The sequence below is a fragment of the Varanus komodoensis genome, unplaced genomic scaffold (genome assembly GCF_004798865.1).
Source record: "Varanus komodoensis strain SLA01 unplaced genomic scaffold, ASM479886v1 scaffold89, whole genome shotgun sequence".
Classification (NCBI taxonomy): domain Eukaryota; kingdom Metazoa; phylum Chordata; class Lepidosauria; order Squamata; family Varanidae; genus Varanus; species Varanus komodoensis.
In genome coordinates this window covers 816,473-833,745 of record NW_025336587.1, presented here as the reverse complement: position 1 = coordinate 833,745, position 17,273 = coordinate 816,473, and the positions used below count along the sequence as shown (strand labels likewise).

At 51.6% G+C, this 17,273-nt stretch overlaps 1 protein-coding gene across 7 annotated transcripts in view; it reads right to left on the bottom strand.

Annotated features, from left to right (window-relative positions):
- The window catches only part of PTPRS (protein tyrosine phosphatase receptor type S), a 238,009-nt gene that overhangs the window by 121,565 nt on the left and 99,171 nt on the right, over window positions 1–17,273 (bottom strand). For 4 of the 7 annotated variants that reach the window (XM_044417518.1, XM_044417517.1, XM_044417520.1 and 1 more), the window contains one exon: window positions 7,140–7,148. The exons of the other annotated variants lie outside the window; for them this stretch is intronic. In XM_044417518.1, the coding sequence (XP_044273453.1) occupies window positions 7,140–7,148 (9 nt within the window). The remainder of the gene's footprint in view (window positions 1–7,139; window positions 7,149–17,273) is intronic. 7 annotated transcript variants of the gene reach the window in all.

Genomic DNA, 17,273 nt, shown 5'->3' with positions numbered 1-17,273 from the left:
AGTCCGGAATAGATAGGTTGCTGCAGCACCTGGGAGCACGTGGGAATGGCGGCAGCTTAGCTGCAGAGGCATGTGAGGTCCCAGCACTGGCTGGAATGCAGGGAAAGCACCTTCCCTGGAAGGCTGGGCAGCCACTGCCACCAGCACAGGCTGAAGGTGGGCAGCCAAAGGCCCATGGGCCACGAGCTGCCCTCAGAGGCCACCAGTGCAGCTCCACCGCATGTGCCTTTCAGCCCCGCTCCTCTCCACCCTGCACACAGGATGTGTGCAGGGAGACTTCCCAGGACACCCTCTTTCTTGATTCTGACGTGGAGCAGGGCATGCAGTTCCTACTTCCCCAGCAGAACTGAGAGTGCTGGACAAGGGGCCACGCAGAGACTCCTGCTGCTGCAACAGGGCGGGATGCTGCCCGCTTGGTGCAGCTGCAAAGGAATGCTTGTGGTCCTCCACCAGGCCGCCTCTCAGGGACCAGGGAAGTGAGTGTGTGGATGTCATTTGCTGGCCGGGCTTCTTGCCCACGCTCGGCCCTGCCCAGGAAACAGACGGAGCTGAGCTCACGCCTCTGGGGGCAACACCAGCAGCCCCGTCCCCGTGCACAGTGCACCAACCCTGGAGATCACTTATGTGGTAGCAGAGCCCCGGTTCCGCAGTGGGCACATGGGGGGGTGTGCAAGCCGGCTTTGCACACTCACTCCCTGCCAGATGTTCACACGAGTGCTCCGCACAAGGCAGCCTTAGGGCAGAGAGAAAGCTGGCTGCAGTCTGGGGAGCGGAGCAGAGGAAATCCAGTGGATTCCTGCCCCTGAACCAGATTCCTCACACACAGCTGATGGAGACACAGCTTGGCTGGCAGGACATGCAGGGCTGCGTGGAAGAGCCCCGTTTTCTGCTGGGTCCTCACACCAGGCGGTCTCTGCGGGGCACCTCTGCTCCTGGGCTCCCCGCTGGACGCCCTGGGCAGAGCTGCAGCTCTACACAAGCCTGACTCTGGCTTGCTTGGCCAGCAGCGCAGGGCCATCGTCACGCATGGGCCTGATGGGCACTTGCCCGTGGGCCCCATACTAATCAGTGTATGTTAATCCGTCATTTTTACACTTTTGCTCCTGTGAGTGGTGGTCTCGGGCCCCAGGACTCTGCTTTGCCCGGGGCCCATAATGCTGTTAAGACAGCCCTGCGGGAGCAACCTGGGCAGCACATGGGCTCCGTGTCGCCCGCTTCTCGCCTTCACCGCCTCTGTTGCCCGGGGCAGAGCAAAAGATGGGCAAACACGCAGGCTCCATGGGGAAGGGAAGGAGTGGCTCCAGGGCAGTCAGCCCAGGGGGTCCCCTGAGAAATGCCCGGCCATGTTTACCCTTGATGCTGACCCCAGAGGAGCAGCAATGCCCACCCTCTCTGAGAAGCAAGGATGCAGAAACCCTTTCTGTCTGGGACCTTAGCTAAATAATGCACCCCCCCCCCCCGATGTGGGGCAGTTCCAACATTCCTCTGCTAATCTACAGCCCGTGTAGAAACAGGGCTTTTCAAAAAATGACAGAAAGGCACTTTGCACATGCCCTTGTTCCTAGGGCAACACTGCCCCCATTGACCACCCCAAAAGAGGTTCACCATCATTGCCCTTGAAGTTGAGGGTCGCCCAGAGGACACCTTCCGTGCCAGATTAATTAGGGTCAGGATCCTTTCCCCCATCAGCTTTCCAAGCACTTGCTGCAATCTCATTCTAGAAATGTATCTTATAGATCTCGAGAGTTTTAACCCCAATCCTGAAAACAAACCAAGACGCAGCATGTTCATTGCGATTCAGGCTCTCTCTGCAGCCACTGCCTTTATTTATTCGTTATTTGTGTGTTATTTTTGTGGAAGTAATAAATCTCACTTCAACACGCCCTGGCCCAGTGGCCTGCCCGTGCCCACCTGGCAAGGTTTGGACAGAGGAAGGGGCCTTGGCATGCGTTCCCTCCAGCAAGCCAGCTGTCCTTGCAGCCCACCCCTCCTGTTAGAAGCCTGCACTGCGGCCTTCGCCTCGTGCCATGCTGGTCTAAGCCCTCTGTTTTCAGGATAAGGGGGGAAAACCATCAACCTAGTTATTTTTCATTATTAGTCATTGTCAGTTGGGTGGGAAGTGGGCAATTGTTACGTGGTTAAGGATCTAGTTAGATTCAGCTTCTAGTTAAAAGAAAGGTTAGACATAATCTAGGGAAAGGTGTTAGCATCTAGTTAAGCTTGCTGGCTTGTTAAGGTTAATGAAAGCAGGACTAATTAGCTTGTTGGAGGAGGAGACAGTTTGGGGAGAAGAAAAGAAAAGAAGGGGGTGTTAATTTGGGGCTAGCTTCTGCGGAGATACAGCAGGAGAGGGAGAGAGCAAAGGACAGAAAATAGCGAGGGTTGTGGGTGTATTTGGAGGAAATAGAACAGCCTCAAACGCATCCTTCTGTCTCAAAAAAATTAAAGAGTGGAATTTTTAAAAAATCTGCCATCTGTGTCACAACTCGGGAGTGTTTCAGAAATCAGCAAGGGGGAAGGGGAGAGGGAGGCTGGCTTGCAGAGTCCTGGCATGGTGAAAAGCATCTATTTTGTGGCTCTCCTTTCTAGCAGTTGCAATTTGTTCCTACAGAAGCTGGATATTCAGAGACCTGGAGGGGCCTGTTTTGGGTGGGGGCTGAAAGGTAGACACAAAACTGCATTTTCAGCATTCTTGACAAAAGTGGCTAATGGAGCACTAAAGACAGGTCTAACTTTGGGGTCACTGGCCAAGGTTTAGTGCCTTCCATTTCTTCAGTCTGCATAAACAAAGAAACAACACCGCCCCCCCCCCCAAACAATACAACAAGCAAATAAAAAACCCCATTCTCAAACACTTGGAATGGAAGCCTTCACTTTGCTCACTGCAGTAGTATTGTGTAGTGGTCAGAGCACCCTTTTCTGACATGCTGGCTAGATACGTCAGGCTTACCGCTCACATAAGCCCCACCAGTATGGCCGATGGTCTGGGTTGATGGGGTTGTAGCACTAAACATGAGGAAGGCGGGGCCAGGCTGTTTCCCCAGGATCCAGGTTCAAATCCTGCCAGTCACAAAGGTTGCTGGTAGCGCATAGGTTTCAGGGTTGACAAAAAAAGGCCCCCTTGTCTGAAAAGGAGACCTGGATGGAGAAAGTGGAGGACACTGGGAAGGGTTAAGTCCAACCAGAACACACCCCTAGAGGGTCTCGCATGGAAGGGGGTGCTCAAGACACCACAACTCACAGCTTTGCTTCTCACTCAGTGGCTGTCAAACAAGAAGCAAAGCAGCAAAGCAACCTTTTTCCTAGTCCCGCTCTGTCATCCCTGTCCTTCCACGGGACGGCATGGCACCCAGGACATGCACAAGGCAAGGCTGCACATTTGGGGCAGTTGGAACTGTGTGCACACACCTCCAAATGTCTGGCAAAGCACCCACCACCACAAAGCTTGGGCGGAAAGCGGGTGGGCGGCACCCCGGGTGCTTTGAAGGAGTGGTGAGTGGCTGTCGCTTTGGAAAACGCAAGACGCCATCTCCTGAGGAAATAGAGGGTCAGATGGACCCAAAAATGCTGTGGGGACCCCAAAAGGAGCTGTGGTTGCCACTGGGGAGATTGGACCAGTGACAACAGCTCTGCTTGGGCACTTGATGAAGAGGCTGTCCTTGGTAGCAGCTGAGTGAGCCTGGTGAGAGCTGTAAGTTTTTGGCCATTCTTGTGAAGGGGACCTCGGGGTGCTGGTTGACTGCAGGCTGAACATGAGCCAGCCGTATGATGCAGTGGTCAAGAGGGTGAACGCCACCCTTGGTTGCACAGCCAGAAATGTGGCTTCTAGATCGAGAGAGGTATTATGCCCACTCTGTACGACTCTGGTGCGCCCGCAATTGGAGAGCTGTGTTCAGTTTTGGGCCCCTCATTACAGAAAGGATATAGCCAGGTTAGAGTCAGTGCAGCGAAGGGCCACAAGGTTGGTGGTCGGTTTGCAGGGGATGCCGTATGAGGTGAGACTGAGGGAACTGGGTCTCTTCAGCCTGGAGGAGAGGAGACTCAGAGGGGAACTGTTGGCAACCTACAGGTATGTGAGGGGGTGTCACATGGAGACGGGCAGAGACCTGTTCTTCCCTGCAGAGGAAGGCAGGATGCGCTCCAACGGAGCCAAGCTCAGGGAACCAAGGTTCAATTTGGATACCAGGAAGCACTTCCTGACAGTTAGGACCCCTTCATGAGTAGGACAGTCCTTATAACAAATTGTGGGATTTCCAGGTTGTGTGTCGCCCATGAACAGGCCCTTGCAGGAGATAGTCTGGGCCGACATGACACAGTTGTAAGCCGCCCCGAGGCTTCGGCGAATGGGGTAGCATAAAAATGTTTTAATAAATAAAAATAATAATAAAATAACCCACCAAGGCTTGTTAAACATAATGGGTGTCATGTTGCAGGACCAGAGTAAATATCTGGTAACAGAGCCTACCTTACAGTGTTGTTGAGAATATGCAACAAGTTCTTGTTTTACAGGAGGAAACAGAGCTCTCATATATACATTGCTCTCTGGAGCAAAAGGTGACCAAAACAAAATGATCAGCTGAATTTGCAAAATAGCCTTTTTGGTTTCTTGCTGCGTGGTTGTGGATGGAAACTGCCCCCTTACTCAGGTTAAGATATTGGTCTTTTGGCATGTGTCCGCCCTCTCATTTCCTGCATCTCTCTCTGCTCCATCAGACTGGCTTCTGCATTTGCCACTCCTTTTTTAAAATGTTGCAGGTGGCACTGTATTTGCAATGAGCAGATACTCATTTTTATCACCTGTTCTAATGGTAATTACTATCTGTCTTGAGGAGGACTTCCAGGAATCCAGTCTGGGTGCTACCAAGGTATAAACAGGCCTGGCTGTGTTACTCTGCTAAGAAGTGACCCAAACTGGAGGGGTTAGGAAGAAAGGGAGGTTGGAGTGAGGTCTTCGGACACAGATGGTAGATTTTTCCCCACCATTGGAGTTTCACATCCAAGAAGCGCTAATCTTTAGATTTTTGGTGCAGTAAGGAGAGAGACCAGAAAGAAATGCTTACTTTAGGGAGTGCTTATACAACCCCAAACACACTGGGTAATTCTGAAGAAAGAAGTGGGTTGATATGCCAGTCTGGGATGACCAGTTCTCTAGGTTTGGTATTGCCTATATTCTACAGTAAAAAAGCAACCGAGCTTATTTCTTTCCTCACCCAGAAAGGTGGTGGTGGGGCGGGGCTCCTGTCTGCCAATACTGGGGTGACATGGAGGAAACTGACCTACTCCAATCTAGGTGAAGGGCAAGTGACGGGGGAGGGTAATGGGAAAGCACTCTGTACTCCCTCAGGGGCACCCTCCTCATGCATCCTTGCTTATCGCTTCACCTCACTCCACCTGCACTGAAATGCAGAACCACATTCACGAGCTGCGCCTTGGCAATGAAATTAAAGCCCCAGAGAGGGGAAGGCCCCTTCGGCAAAGGGGAACACGCACAGGAGGCAGAGGAGGTGAACAAACTGGAGAGGAGAGATGCAGCCAGCACTGTCTCCATGGTAACGGTGGAGAGACAGTCGGACCCCCGTCAGGCGGCAAGCATCTGCTAGTGCAATTCTCCTGGGGACGCCTGTGCGGTTGTTGAGCTGTGTGTGCGTGCGTGACCCCCAAAACAAGCTGCTCAGCTACCTCTCCGCAAAGCATCTGCCGGATGTCAGAGGGGGAGCGCTCGAAAACAAAGCACACACTGCGAAGCATGTGCCGAGAAGACTTCATTAGAACCAGCCGCCCTTCAGGACAACCCAGCGCATTAGAAACGGGGGCACGGCTCCAAGAAATTGGGGCCCAGGCGGGGGTTTTAAGCATGTGTTCCTCGGCCCCGTGTCTTCTGGAGGGGCAGGGCTGGCAGAGGAATGCTGGCGGTTGGGGGTCCAATCCATCTGGGGGCACAAGGCTTTAAACTCCAGGAGTTAAACTCCTGCCTCGCAGCCTTTTCGCTCCCTCTCCAACCTCCTGCCCACATTTACACCCAGACATTGCTCCAGAACAGGCGTCCTGTGCCTATCCCACATTAAACACGAAGAAGCAGAGCTGACGGATAAGGCGTTACAATAACATCAGTTTTAGCACTAAGGTTTGCAGATCCTCCTCCTCATAGGTCTGGGGTGGGGTGGGCAGGGAAGGGGGGCAACTCTCCTTCAGATCTGTTGCTGTTTAAAGAAATCTGGAGGGAATTGGAAGTGTACACCCAATTTTGTGTAGAAGAAATCAACCAGAATCCTACAGGTTTAATTCTTCCTCTCATTCCCCTGGCAAGGACTCCAGGATCTCCCCACCTCCAAAAGGAAAAAAGAAAGGGGAGGCATAGCAGGCTGAAGTTCAACTGGTCATATTTGCCCTGACTGGGGCAAAGCAGTTTTTTAAGTACCTGTGATTCTGCATCACCAGAGCGTCCCAGTGGTCCTGGTATTTTATTCCCTGGGTCTCCCTTTATGCCCAACAGGCTGAGAGAACTTTGGAAGCTGTGCATTGCTCCACAGTACTTGAAGGCTATTTAATTCATCATTATTGTGATCATTCTTTCAATTCCCCACCCAGGAATAAAATGCCTGGCCTACACCTACCATAAGCCCAATCTTTCTTCCAGAAAACTTGTAACATAAAACCTATTAGATGTGAAACTCCAAGCCCCAATTTAATTTACAGTGGGGAAAACAATGAAAACAACACACTGTAGTTTTAGGGTACCAAGCTGTTTTGATGGGTGGGGAATTCCAGGACAAATGCCTGGTTTTTGGTTTCTTTCTTTTTTTCTTGTTTGCTTTTTAAATGACAGAATCTATCCAATGTTAGAAAGTTTGCATTTCCTTAGAATGGGTACAGGATCAGATAGGTTGCTAATTGTTTTGGAAAGCTTGCAAATTCCCCTTGCATTAAGTTTGTTAAAACGGACAGAATGTCCCTACCAAAGAGGCGTTAGTAAAAGTAAAAAGAGACTTAGCAACATGCCTGTTGGGGGGAAAAGCTGTTAAGAAGGAATTAGTTTAAGGCAAGGAGGAAAAGGAACAGGCAACTTCTGGAAAGTAGCAGGTTTGGGTTCATTTTATTTTTTAAAAGAATTGATTTATTTAAGTGGAAGCCACACTTACCAAAGGTATCTGAGTGTAAAACAAATTAAAAGGAAACACAAAGAAAAGAAAATACGGGAAAGTGTTGTTATAAACCAGTTACTTTTTAAAAGAAAATTAAAGCAAAAACACGTCCACATACATCACAACACCACAGACGTCAGAGACACCTGGTTATTATGCACAGACATTGAGAGGCTGTTTCCCAAACGTGACAACAGGGGTGAGACTCTTACCTCTGAAAATGTTTACTCGGAGAGCATGAGAAGGTGTGCACACATGGGGTTGTCCTGCCCCTGAAGTGGGACTCTTGCCTATCAGAGCTACAGGTGTGGAATAACAGATTGGGAGGAGGGAGAGGAAGGGGCAGAGACTCACACAGAGACGCTAAGGGGAGCATCCTGCTTCAAAGGGCATGAAGTCCAGAGATACCAAAAAGTCCTGTTGCATACTATGTTCTGCTGTTCTGCTTCCAAGCTCACTTGTGGCAGACAGATCAGTCCTAGCAGTAGCTTCCCTATAGCCTGAAGTGCCTGATCCTGCCCAATCCTAGAAGCTAAGCAGCATCAGGCTGGTTTGGATTTGGATGGGTGACTTGAGTGTATGACTTTGTGATTGCTCTTGCAAACTGCCCAGAGAGCCCCAGCTGGGCTATGGGAGGTATAGACATGCTAATAATAGAGCGGTGGGAGATTTCATTTAGCCCCCCTCCCCTGGATAAAAATACTAATCTTCCAGTGAATAGACAACGGGGTCAATGGAAGGAAGCCATGGAAATGCACGACAGAGTCCTAACCCCTCAAAGGGGAGCCACGAGAGAACTTGCTGGTGCCATTTGGGTCACAGCACCACTGGGTGCTGAAACATTTGGGCCCAGGTTTAAGTGCAGGGGGTGGTACTGAAATGCATGCATGAGGCCTGCCACAGACAAGAGGCGGGCATTGCATCTCCGAAATCCCTGCTCTGGCTGAGCTAGAGGAGCATTTCCTTGGCATGATCGTCCCGCTGAGCCTCCCTGGCCCATAAAGAGCCTCTGCCCACCCCAACCCTCACAGGGAGGAGAGTTGCCCTAACTCTGGGCAATGCAGTTTTCCTAAAGGCCCCTGGGAGTGCGGCATCCTTGGGAAGCACAGTTTCCCGGGGTCTTAGGCTGTGTGCAGAGAAGGGGCCAAGTCCGGTTGGCACTGAATCATGGGGTGCTGTAGGAAGGTGGGTGACCATCTCACCTGGTCAACCTGGTGCATGACCAGGAGTTCACAGCCTCTGGGGCAAAGCAGCACTGCTCGTTTTGAGTCAACTCGGTGCGAACATGCTGCTCAGGTGGACCGGCTGGTGTGTTTGTGTACCTGCGCATGCGCACAATGATACCGTGCTTTTGTTTACACTGGGGAACTAACACTCAGGACGCTTTGGTACAAAATTCATCTTCCTGGGTTGTACTTCTGAGGAAGGACTATCTTAGTGGCATCGCCTTTGCTTTACCTGCAAAAGATCCTGGGTCCAAATTCTGGAACTCCAGGTTGGGATCCCCCCGCCCCCTGCAAACCAAGTGCCCTCCGTATATCCTAGATCCCAGGACCAGTCTCATGGGGCTTGGCCTGATGGGAGTGGTAGTCCAAACCATCTGAAGGGTACCTAGTTGTAGATGGCTAGTAGAGGCAACATGGAGCAAGTTGGACCAGTGATGTGCCCTGGTGCCACTTAATTTCCTATGATCCTACTGAAAGCAGATCCTTATGCAGAACTACGAGGACCAGATCCTTATTCTGTTTTTCACAGGGGAGGCCTAAGCTCAGTGGCCAATCCCCTGCTTCACCCAGAGAACAGCCAAGTTGCAGTTTCTGGCAGGGCCTGGGAAGAAGTTCTGCACTGCAGCTCTCAGCATTCCAGAGGATGGCCGTGTGGCTGCGGCTGGCGAGAACAGACGTCAACAGAGAGCCACGCTGTGGAAAGGCAGGTTGCTCACCTGGAACTGTCGTTCTTCGAGTGGCCATCTGTGCATCACACATATGGGTGCTGCGCCTGCGCAGTGCCTGTGGCCGGAAGGATTTAAAGCTTAACGGTTTTGGTGAGAACTCCACGCCCCGCCCCCCCACGGTATAAAAGGGCGGAGTGCCTGCCATTTCCTCAGTCTACTGGAGACTGATTGTTTGCCCCCTCGCGGGAGCGAGAGATATCAAAGGGATAACTGCTGAACCATAGAGAAAAAAATTACTAATGGATCCGGTATCAAGGAGAAATGGTACCGTGTAAACCCATTCACTGACACCGAGTGGGGCCAGTGGGTGGGTTGTGTGAATGCACAGATGACCACTCGAAGAACGACAGTTACAGGTAAGTAACCTGACTTTCTTTGTCGTGGCCTCTGTGCATCACACATATGGGTGATTAGCAAGCTTACCAGACCTGGAGGCGGGCGGTGTTGTCATTGAAGAGCAGAAGAAAGGAGTGCCCGCCCAAAGGAGCAGTCGTGCCTGGCACGCACATCAAGGCGGTAATGCCTGGCAAAGGTGCAAGGAGCAGTCCAAGTGGCAGCCTTGCAAATGTCCTGGATCGGGATGCCAGCGGCAAAGGCAGAGGAAGCAGCTACCGCCCTCGTGGAGTGCCCTCTGGACCTGACAGGTAAGTCAAGCTTGGCAAGCTGATATGCTAGTTCGATGGCCTGCACAATCCATTTCGAAAGTCTCTGCGAACCAACAGGAGAGCCTTTATCATGGTCCGAGTATTTGATAAAGAGGCGGTTAGATTTATGGGAGGACTCCGTGCGAGACCTGTAAAAGGCAAGACAGTGACGAATGTCGAGAGAATGCAGTGACCGCTCTATCGGTGTAGTGGGCATAGGGGAAAAGGCTGGTAAGACAATGTCCTGGTTAATATGAAAAGGAGACACAACCTTGGGTAAGACGCCAGATCAATACGGAGAATGACTTTCTCCTTATGAAAGTTAAGGTTGTTGTTAGTCGCGAAGTCGTGTCCGACCCATTGCGACCCCATGGACAACATTCCTCCAGGCCTTCCTGTCCTCCACCATCCCCCGGAGTCCAACTAAGCTCATGCCAACTGCTTCCGTGACTCCATCCAGCCATCTCATCCTCTGCTGCCCCCTTCTTCTTTTGCCGCCAATCGTTCCCAGCATTAGACTCTTCTCCAGGGAGTACATCCTTCTCATTAGGTGGCCAAAGTATTTGAGTTTCATCTTCAGGATCTGGTCTTCTAAAGGGCAGTCAGGGTTGATCTCCTCTAGGACTGACCGGTTTGATCACCTTGCGGTCCAAGGGACTCGCAGGAGTCTCCTCCAGCACCACAATCCAAAGGCCTCAATTCTTCGGTGTTCAGCCTTCCTTATGGTCCAGCTTTCACAGCCATACATTGCAAAAAGTTAAGGTAAGGAGGATCTATCCGGAGTGCACAGAGTTCACTAGCCCTTCTGGCAGACGTGACCACGATGAGAAAGGCAGCCGTCCAAGACAGAAGGCGTAAGTCAGTAGTTGCCAGGGGCTCAAAAAAAGCTTGGGTGAGCGCATGGAGAACAACCAAGAGGCTCCAAGTAGGGATAACTGGACGAAGCGGTGGTTGGAGGTTCTGTAAACCCTTGAGGAATCGACGTATGAGGGTATGAGAAGAAACCGAAGAACCCCACACCTATCCGCAGTAGTGGGAAATTGCAGCTGTATAAACCTTAATAGACAATGGCTTAAGTCCATATTGATGGAGTGATAAGAGAAATTGAAGGATATTTTCAACAGAGGCTGAAGAAGCGCCAAAACTGTTGGATTCAGCAAAGGATGTGACGTGCTTCCATTTGGCCGCATAAGACTGATGAGTTGCAGGTCTTAGGGCAGACTGGAGAATGAATTGAATATAGGGATGGAGAGCACTCGGATTCGCTGAGGAGTCTACCGGTATCGGGGAAGAGGAAGCTGTATCAGGACAGCGTTGGACCAGTGGAGGAGTCCTTGAATCCGCCAGTACCAAAGAGACCCAGTGGTTCATCAAATGAGCCAGGCTGTCAGATTGAGTGAAGGAAGATCCAGGTGACGAACAGCTCCAACCTGTTGAATTATTAGATGAGGTATGAGAGGCAGGTGGAAAAGGCGCTGCCGGATAGATGGAGAAGAATAGAGAACCATGGTTGACAGGCCCACCAGGGGGTGATCAGGATCCCCATGGCACCGTCGTAGACGATCTTGGCTAGGACCCTCATTATGAGCGGGATTGGGGGAAACGCATAAAAGAATGTGTTGGTCCAAGGGATTGTGAGAGTGTCCCGTCGATCCCGGGCCGGTCCTGGCATGAGAACAGAACACCTCGCACACCTTGTTCGTGTGAGTGGCGAACAGGTCTATGTCCGGAGAGCCCCAAGTCCGGAAGAGGCGATGGCAGGTCGGACAATCCAGTTCCCATTTGTGGGTTGTCGACATCTGCCTGCTGAGGGCGTCGGCCTCCTCATTGTTGGTACCGGCCAGGTGAACAGCAAGGAGGGTAATCTCCCTGGGGATGCACCAGTCCCACAGTTGCATCATCAGGCGGGCCAGGGAGGTGGACTTTGTCCCGCCTTGTTTATGTAGATACAGCGACAATGTTGTCGGAGGCAACTTGCACAATGTGTCGCTGGAGAGTGTCCTCGAATGATCGAAGGGCTTTGAAAACTGCCAGGAGTTGGAGGTAATTGATGTGTCTGGTAGTCTCCTGGTGGTCCCAGTTGCCCTGTGTATGGAGACCAGCACATAGGGCTCCCCACCTGGTAAGGGAGGCATTGGTAAACAGGGTCAGGGTCAGGTGAGGCGGACGAAACGGGACGCCTACAGACAGATCGTGCCACATAGTCCACCACGATAGAGTCCGGAGGACGGAGGTTGGAAGGCGGAGGAGATGGTGAGGCAAGTCTCGCTGGGGTTGAAACAGTCCGTTGAACCACAACTGGAGTGGCCTCATCCAGAGCCTGGCGTGGGGAACTGTGGAGACTATAGAGTCTATGTGGCCAAGAAGTTTCTGCACCAAGAGTGCTGGAACACCTCTGTCCATGTGGATTCGACGGATCGATGAACACAGATTGTCTTGTCGACTTTGTAGAAGGAAGGCTCTTGTCAACGTGGAATTGAGACGGGCTCCAATAAAGTCGATGACCTATGAGGGGGTAAGGCACCATTTTTCATGATTAATGCATAGACCCAAATTGTCCAAGAGGGTACTAATAGTCTGAAGTGATGACCAAAGGCCTTCCTTAGACGGGGAGACGATCAGCCAGCCATCCAGGTAGGGGTACACTTGAATGCCTTGGAGCCGAAGATGTGCACACACCGGGGCCATACATTTTGTAAAAACCTGGGGGGCAGTAGCCAGTCCAAACGGTAGGACATTGTACTCAAACAGGTCGGAACCGACAGTGAATCGGAGAAGACGCCTGTGAGACAGGTGAATGGTGATGTGAAAATAGGCATCTTTCAAGTCCAGAGAAGTGAACCTATCCTCTCTCCTAAGCAACAGAAGGATATTTTGAGGGGTGGTCATCCGAAATTTCTTGGTTTGGATGAACCTATTGATGCCATGTAGGTCCAGTATCGGACGAAGACCACCATCATGCTTAGGGACCGTGAAATATCTTGACTAGAAGCCGTGCAGCCCCTCGAAGTGTGCAAGCTGTCGAATCACTCCTTTATGAGGAAGCTGCTGAACTTCATCAACGAGAACTGGTGACTGAGGTGTAAATCGGATCAGTCCCAGTGGGGGCACAGTATCGAACTCAATTCTGTATCCATGCTGTATGATGGATAAAACCCGCTGATCAGATGTGATGGACTCCCAAATGGGGAGTCGACTTTGCAGCCGATCCCCCCAAAAAAGAGGGGGAGGTGGGTTGAGGAGAGGTTCGCTTGTACCGTCAACGCTGACGTTTGTCAGAGTCGGGGCGATGGTTCTGCTGGAAGCGTTGTTGTTGTTGCTTCCGACTCTGATGGCGGGGCTGGAACTGCTGACGGCCTGAGGCTAAATAGCAAGGGGACGGCATAAAAAAACTTTAAATAAATAAATAAATAAAATTGCGAGTAGGGCTGGTATCTATAGGACGGACGAGACCAAGACCACTTGCAGTGAGATTGGTTAGGGACTTCCATCTGGCAAGCTGTAACCCTCAACTCATGGATAGTCTTCATCCTTTGGTCCGTCCGAGCATTGAAGAGCCCTGAGCTGTTGAAAGGCATGTCTTCAATCCGGCGTTCTGCCTCATCCGGGAAGTTGCAATTCTGGAGCTAGGCACGGCGACAGAGGGCTACAATGCCAACGAGCTCTAGAGTTGGAATTGACATGGTGTCTCGCCGTGGAAAGCTGCTGGATCAGCACCTGCATAGCTTCTTTGATGAAGATTCAGGCCAGGTCTTTTTCCTGGTCTGAAAGTGAGGCCGTGATGTTTTCTAACTTCTGCATTAGAAAATATTGGTATCGAGCCAGCGTGACCTCATAATTAGAAATACGGAGGCCCAGTCCTGCAGCGGCATAGATCCAATGAGCCAACACGTCGATCTTACGGCCCTCTTTGTTGCGGGGAGTAGTGTGTCCCCTTGACTCACGGCCTTGAGAAGACTCAATGACAATCGAGTTCGGTCTTGGGTGACGCAGAAGGAATGGAATATCCTGCTCACAGACTCGATACATGGACTCGTATCGCTGTGAAGTGGGTTGAGGCTGATGGGGTAGTTCCACGGCTCCATCATCGCCTGGCGAAGAGTCGTAATCAGCGGCAAAATGATGGCGGCAGAGTGTTCGCCCTTGACTATGTTGTAGAACTTGTCGGTATCGGGATCGAAGTGGTGCTGGGCCTCGATCTTAGTGACCTCGCAAACCTCGCCATCAGTTCCCCAAAGGTTACATAGGGTTCCTCCAGTGAGCTGGGACCCTGTGTGGAGATCAACGCATCTGGTGAAGTAGAAGCCACTTCAGAGTCCTCCAAGTCCAAATTGTAGTGAGGCGGGAGGCTAGAGGAAGAGCCGATGTGCAAAGTGGGATGCCTAGACTGAGCTGCTCTCGAAGTCGAAGGAGCGTCTCTCAGATACCAGATGATTGCGCACCGACGGGTAGTAACCGTAGGGTGGATAATCACCCCATGGCTCGCGATGAGACAGCCTATGGGGCGGCTGAACCCATTCTTCCGAGGGACGAACGGAGGTGCGCTGTTGATATCGCACCTGCTGAGGAGCAGCCCTCGGGGAAGGCTCGAGTGATGGTTGGGGAGTAGGTGAGCGAGCCATTGGAGCAGAGTCCCAAATCTCTCTGTCAGAGATTGATCCCAGCAAGGGAACGTCTCGTTGCTCAAGGGAAGACTGGACGGAAGGTGCAACCCGTCTTGGAAACCCAGGCAGGGTCACTTGTGTGGCCAACTGGAGGGCCAGGCCGGTCAGCGTTGGTACCGAAGCAGCCACTGGAATTGACGGGGCAGACGAACCCGAGTCACGGTGCTTGGAATGGTCAGGTTTCTTAGGTTTGCGAGCCAACTTATCTGTCTTGTCCTTCTTAGGCTTCTTATGGCCTGAGGACTTGTCCGAACCACTATGCTTCCTCTTCTCCTTCTGCTTATGCGGAGATGCAGAGGAGCGTTGACCCTCCCGCAAAGGGGCACTATCAGCTGATGGGCGGGGCGGAGGTGTAGTGGAAGAAGAGTACGGAGCAGCAGATTTGCCTGCCAGTTGGTCCGACTGGAGCAGGGCCTGGTCCCACAAAAGTTTGTGCAGGCGGTTCTCCCGATTTTTCCTCGCCTGCTTAGTAAAGGACTGGCAATGGCCGCATTTATCAGCCCTGTGCCCTTCTCCAAGACAGAGGAGGCGCAGGCCGTGCGGGTCAGTAGGTGCCATTTTGCACCCACACTGAGAGCACATGTGGAAAGTTGCACGCTTTCGAGGAAGAAAGAGAAGATAGCAAGGTAAGGAGAAGAAGAGGAACAATTTTTTTTGTTTTGTTTTTTGAAACAGGGAAAAATGGGGAATTGAGAAGGAAAACTTCTAACAGGGAGGGAAAAAACTTGGAATCGTAACGTCTAAGAAGATAATAGCAACTGGATAAATGTGTACAAACTGAGAGATGAAACGCTCGAGGCACAGTGAACGGCGGTCGCAAGAAGACTGAGGAAATGGCGGGCACGCCGCCCTTTTATACCGTGGCAGGGAGGGGCGCGGAGTTCCCGCCAAAACCGTTAAGCTTTGAATCTTTCCGGCCACAGGCACTGCGCAGGCGCTGCACCCATATGTGTGAGGCACAGAGGCCACGACGAAGAATGCTGGTGTCAGCGATCCTGACTTAGGCAGATTGATCATTTGACTTGGTATAAACAAGCTTTCCGTGTTCCTGTTTAAATGGTCATTCACAGAGAACCATGAGGACTAGGACCGGGCTGGACGTCAGGAAAAGCTTCCTCACGGTCAGAGCAATAGGACAGTGGTACCAGCTGCCCGGAGAGGTGGGGGCTCTCCCACACTGGAGACTTTCAGCAAGAAACTGGGCAGCCACCTGAGTGGGGTGGTGTGAGCTGGTGTCCTGCAACTGCAGGGGGTGGACTGGATGGCCTTCAGGGACCCTTCCAGCTCTTCTATCCTATGACCTGACTTTATTTTTTGGGGAACACCCCCATTCCGAGGCAGGGCACCCACTTGGAATGCAGAAGGTCCTCGCTGAATCCACAGGGCCACTGTCTGAAACCCTGCCAGTTTGCATAGACTAATCCTGGACTACAGGTCCCATTAGCCACAGCCAATGGTGAGAATTGATGTGAGATGGAAGATCCAGCAAGACCTGGGGTCAGAGCAGACATGTCGATGCAGGCAATGGGGTGGGGCTTCCTGGGGGACATTTGATCATTTTCCATGGGAATGGCTACATCTCGTGGTAGAATCGCTTCTTGGAAGTGTACCTGGCCTGGGCAGACCAGCAGTTTCAACTAAAGCAACTTCTTTGCTGGCTTCCTTCCCACTTCCAAGGTCTAGCAGGATCCAGAATAAACGACAGCCATAAGGAAAAACCTCTAGCATCTCTCCTACTTTGCATGCGCGTTGCAGAGCAAGCTTTTAAAAACCATGTCCCTGCACATACAAAGAGTGCAGCATGGAAGTTCTGCGTAAGCAACAGGTCTTGCCTCACCCGTGCTTTACCAGTTGGTCTATTTCGGAGGGAGGGTGGCAGGTTGCCGAGCTCTGCAGCTTTTGTTTTGTGGCACCGTCAGAGGACCTGTATTCAGGCCATTACCAGTAGGACCAAGAATACATGGCCTTTTTTTGAACTGCATAAAAGAAAATCGAGGCTGTTCTGAAGAAGTGGCTCTTAAAATATTTTCAAAAGGTCACTGGATGGACAAGTACCCAAGACTGAGACATAAGTTGACGCAGAACAGCAGGAGAAACGGACATGCCAAAAGTGGAATGACAAATGCAAAGCCACATGGAAACACATTGCAGAATCACGAGCATAACTCAGTAGCTTAAGGATGTAAGAGTAGAGAAATGAGGCAACAGCGGAGAACTGGTGCCCGTTGCGAAGACGGAGGTGCAGCTCAGTGGGCTGCCACACCCCATCCTCTTCAAAGCTGCTCTCTGGTGTGAAGTTGACATCTTTAGGAAATGCCATTCTATTCCCTTTGGAAAACCCATGGTCTAGAGCCGGGAGAAAGCCCAGCAGCCATGATGCTGGGGCCTGGCAAAGGAAAGGCTCTCTGCACATGCTCAGATGCACCCATGCTGCCTTCTTTTCCAAGAGTCAGCTCTGGTACTGCAAACTGTCTGGGGATGATGCCTGGTAACCCCAGGCATTCTGTCAGAGGCCTTCTGCAACCCGTAAAGACCCTGCAAACGGTGGTCTTAAGGAAGGTTCTCAGAAAGCTAGTAGAAGGACCGTTCCCAACCTGCCATTTTTGGGGCTTTCCTGGTGGAACGACTGTTGAACCAGTTTTGGTCTGCAATGCCATGCCAGGCGCTTCTGCGCAGGTGAGAGTATGAAATTGACTCATTTTATGCGCACAATGGGATGCACTGGCTCCTGTTTCCTCGGTTTCCTGAAGTGGTCAATAGAACTGTGTCACAAAAACAAGACCTTTGCTCGCCGCAGACACAAATGGGCCGGATGACCAGAACCTGAAGGGGGAGCAGGAGGCGATTCCGACATTTACCCATATCCTAC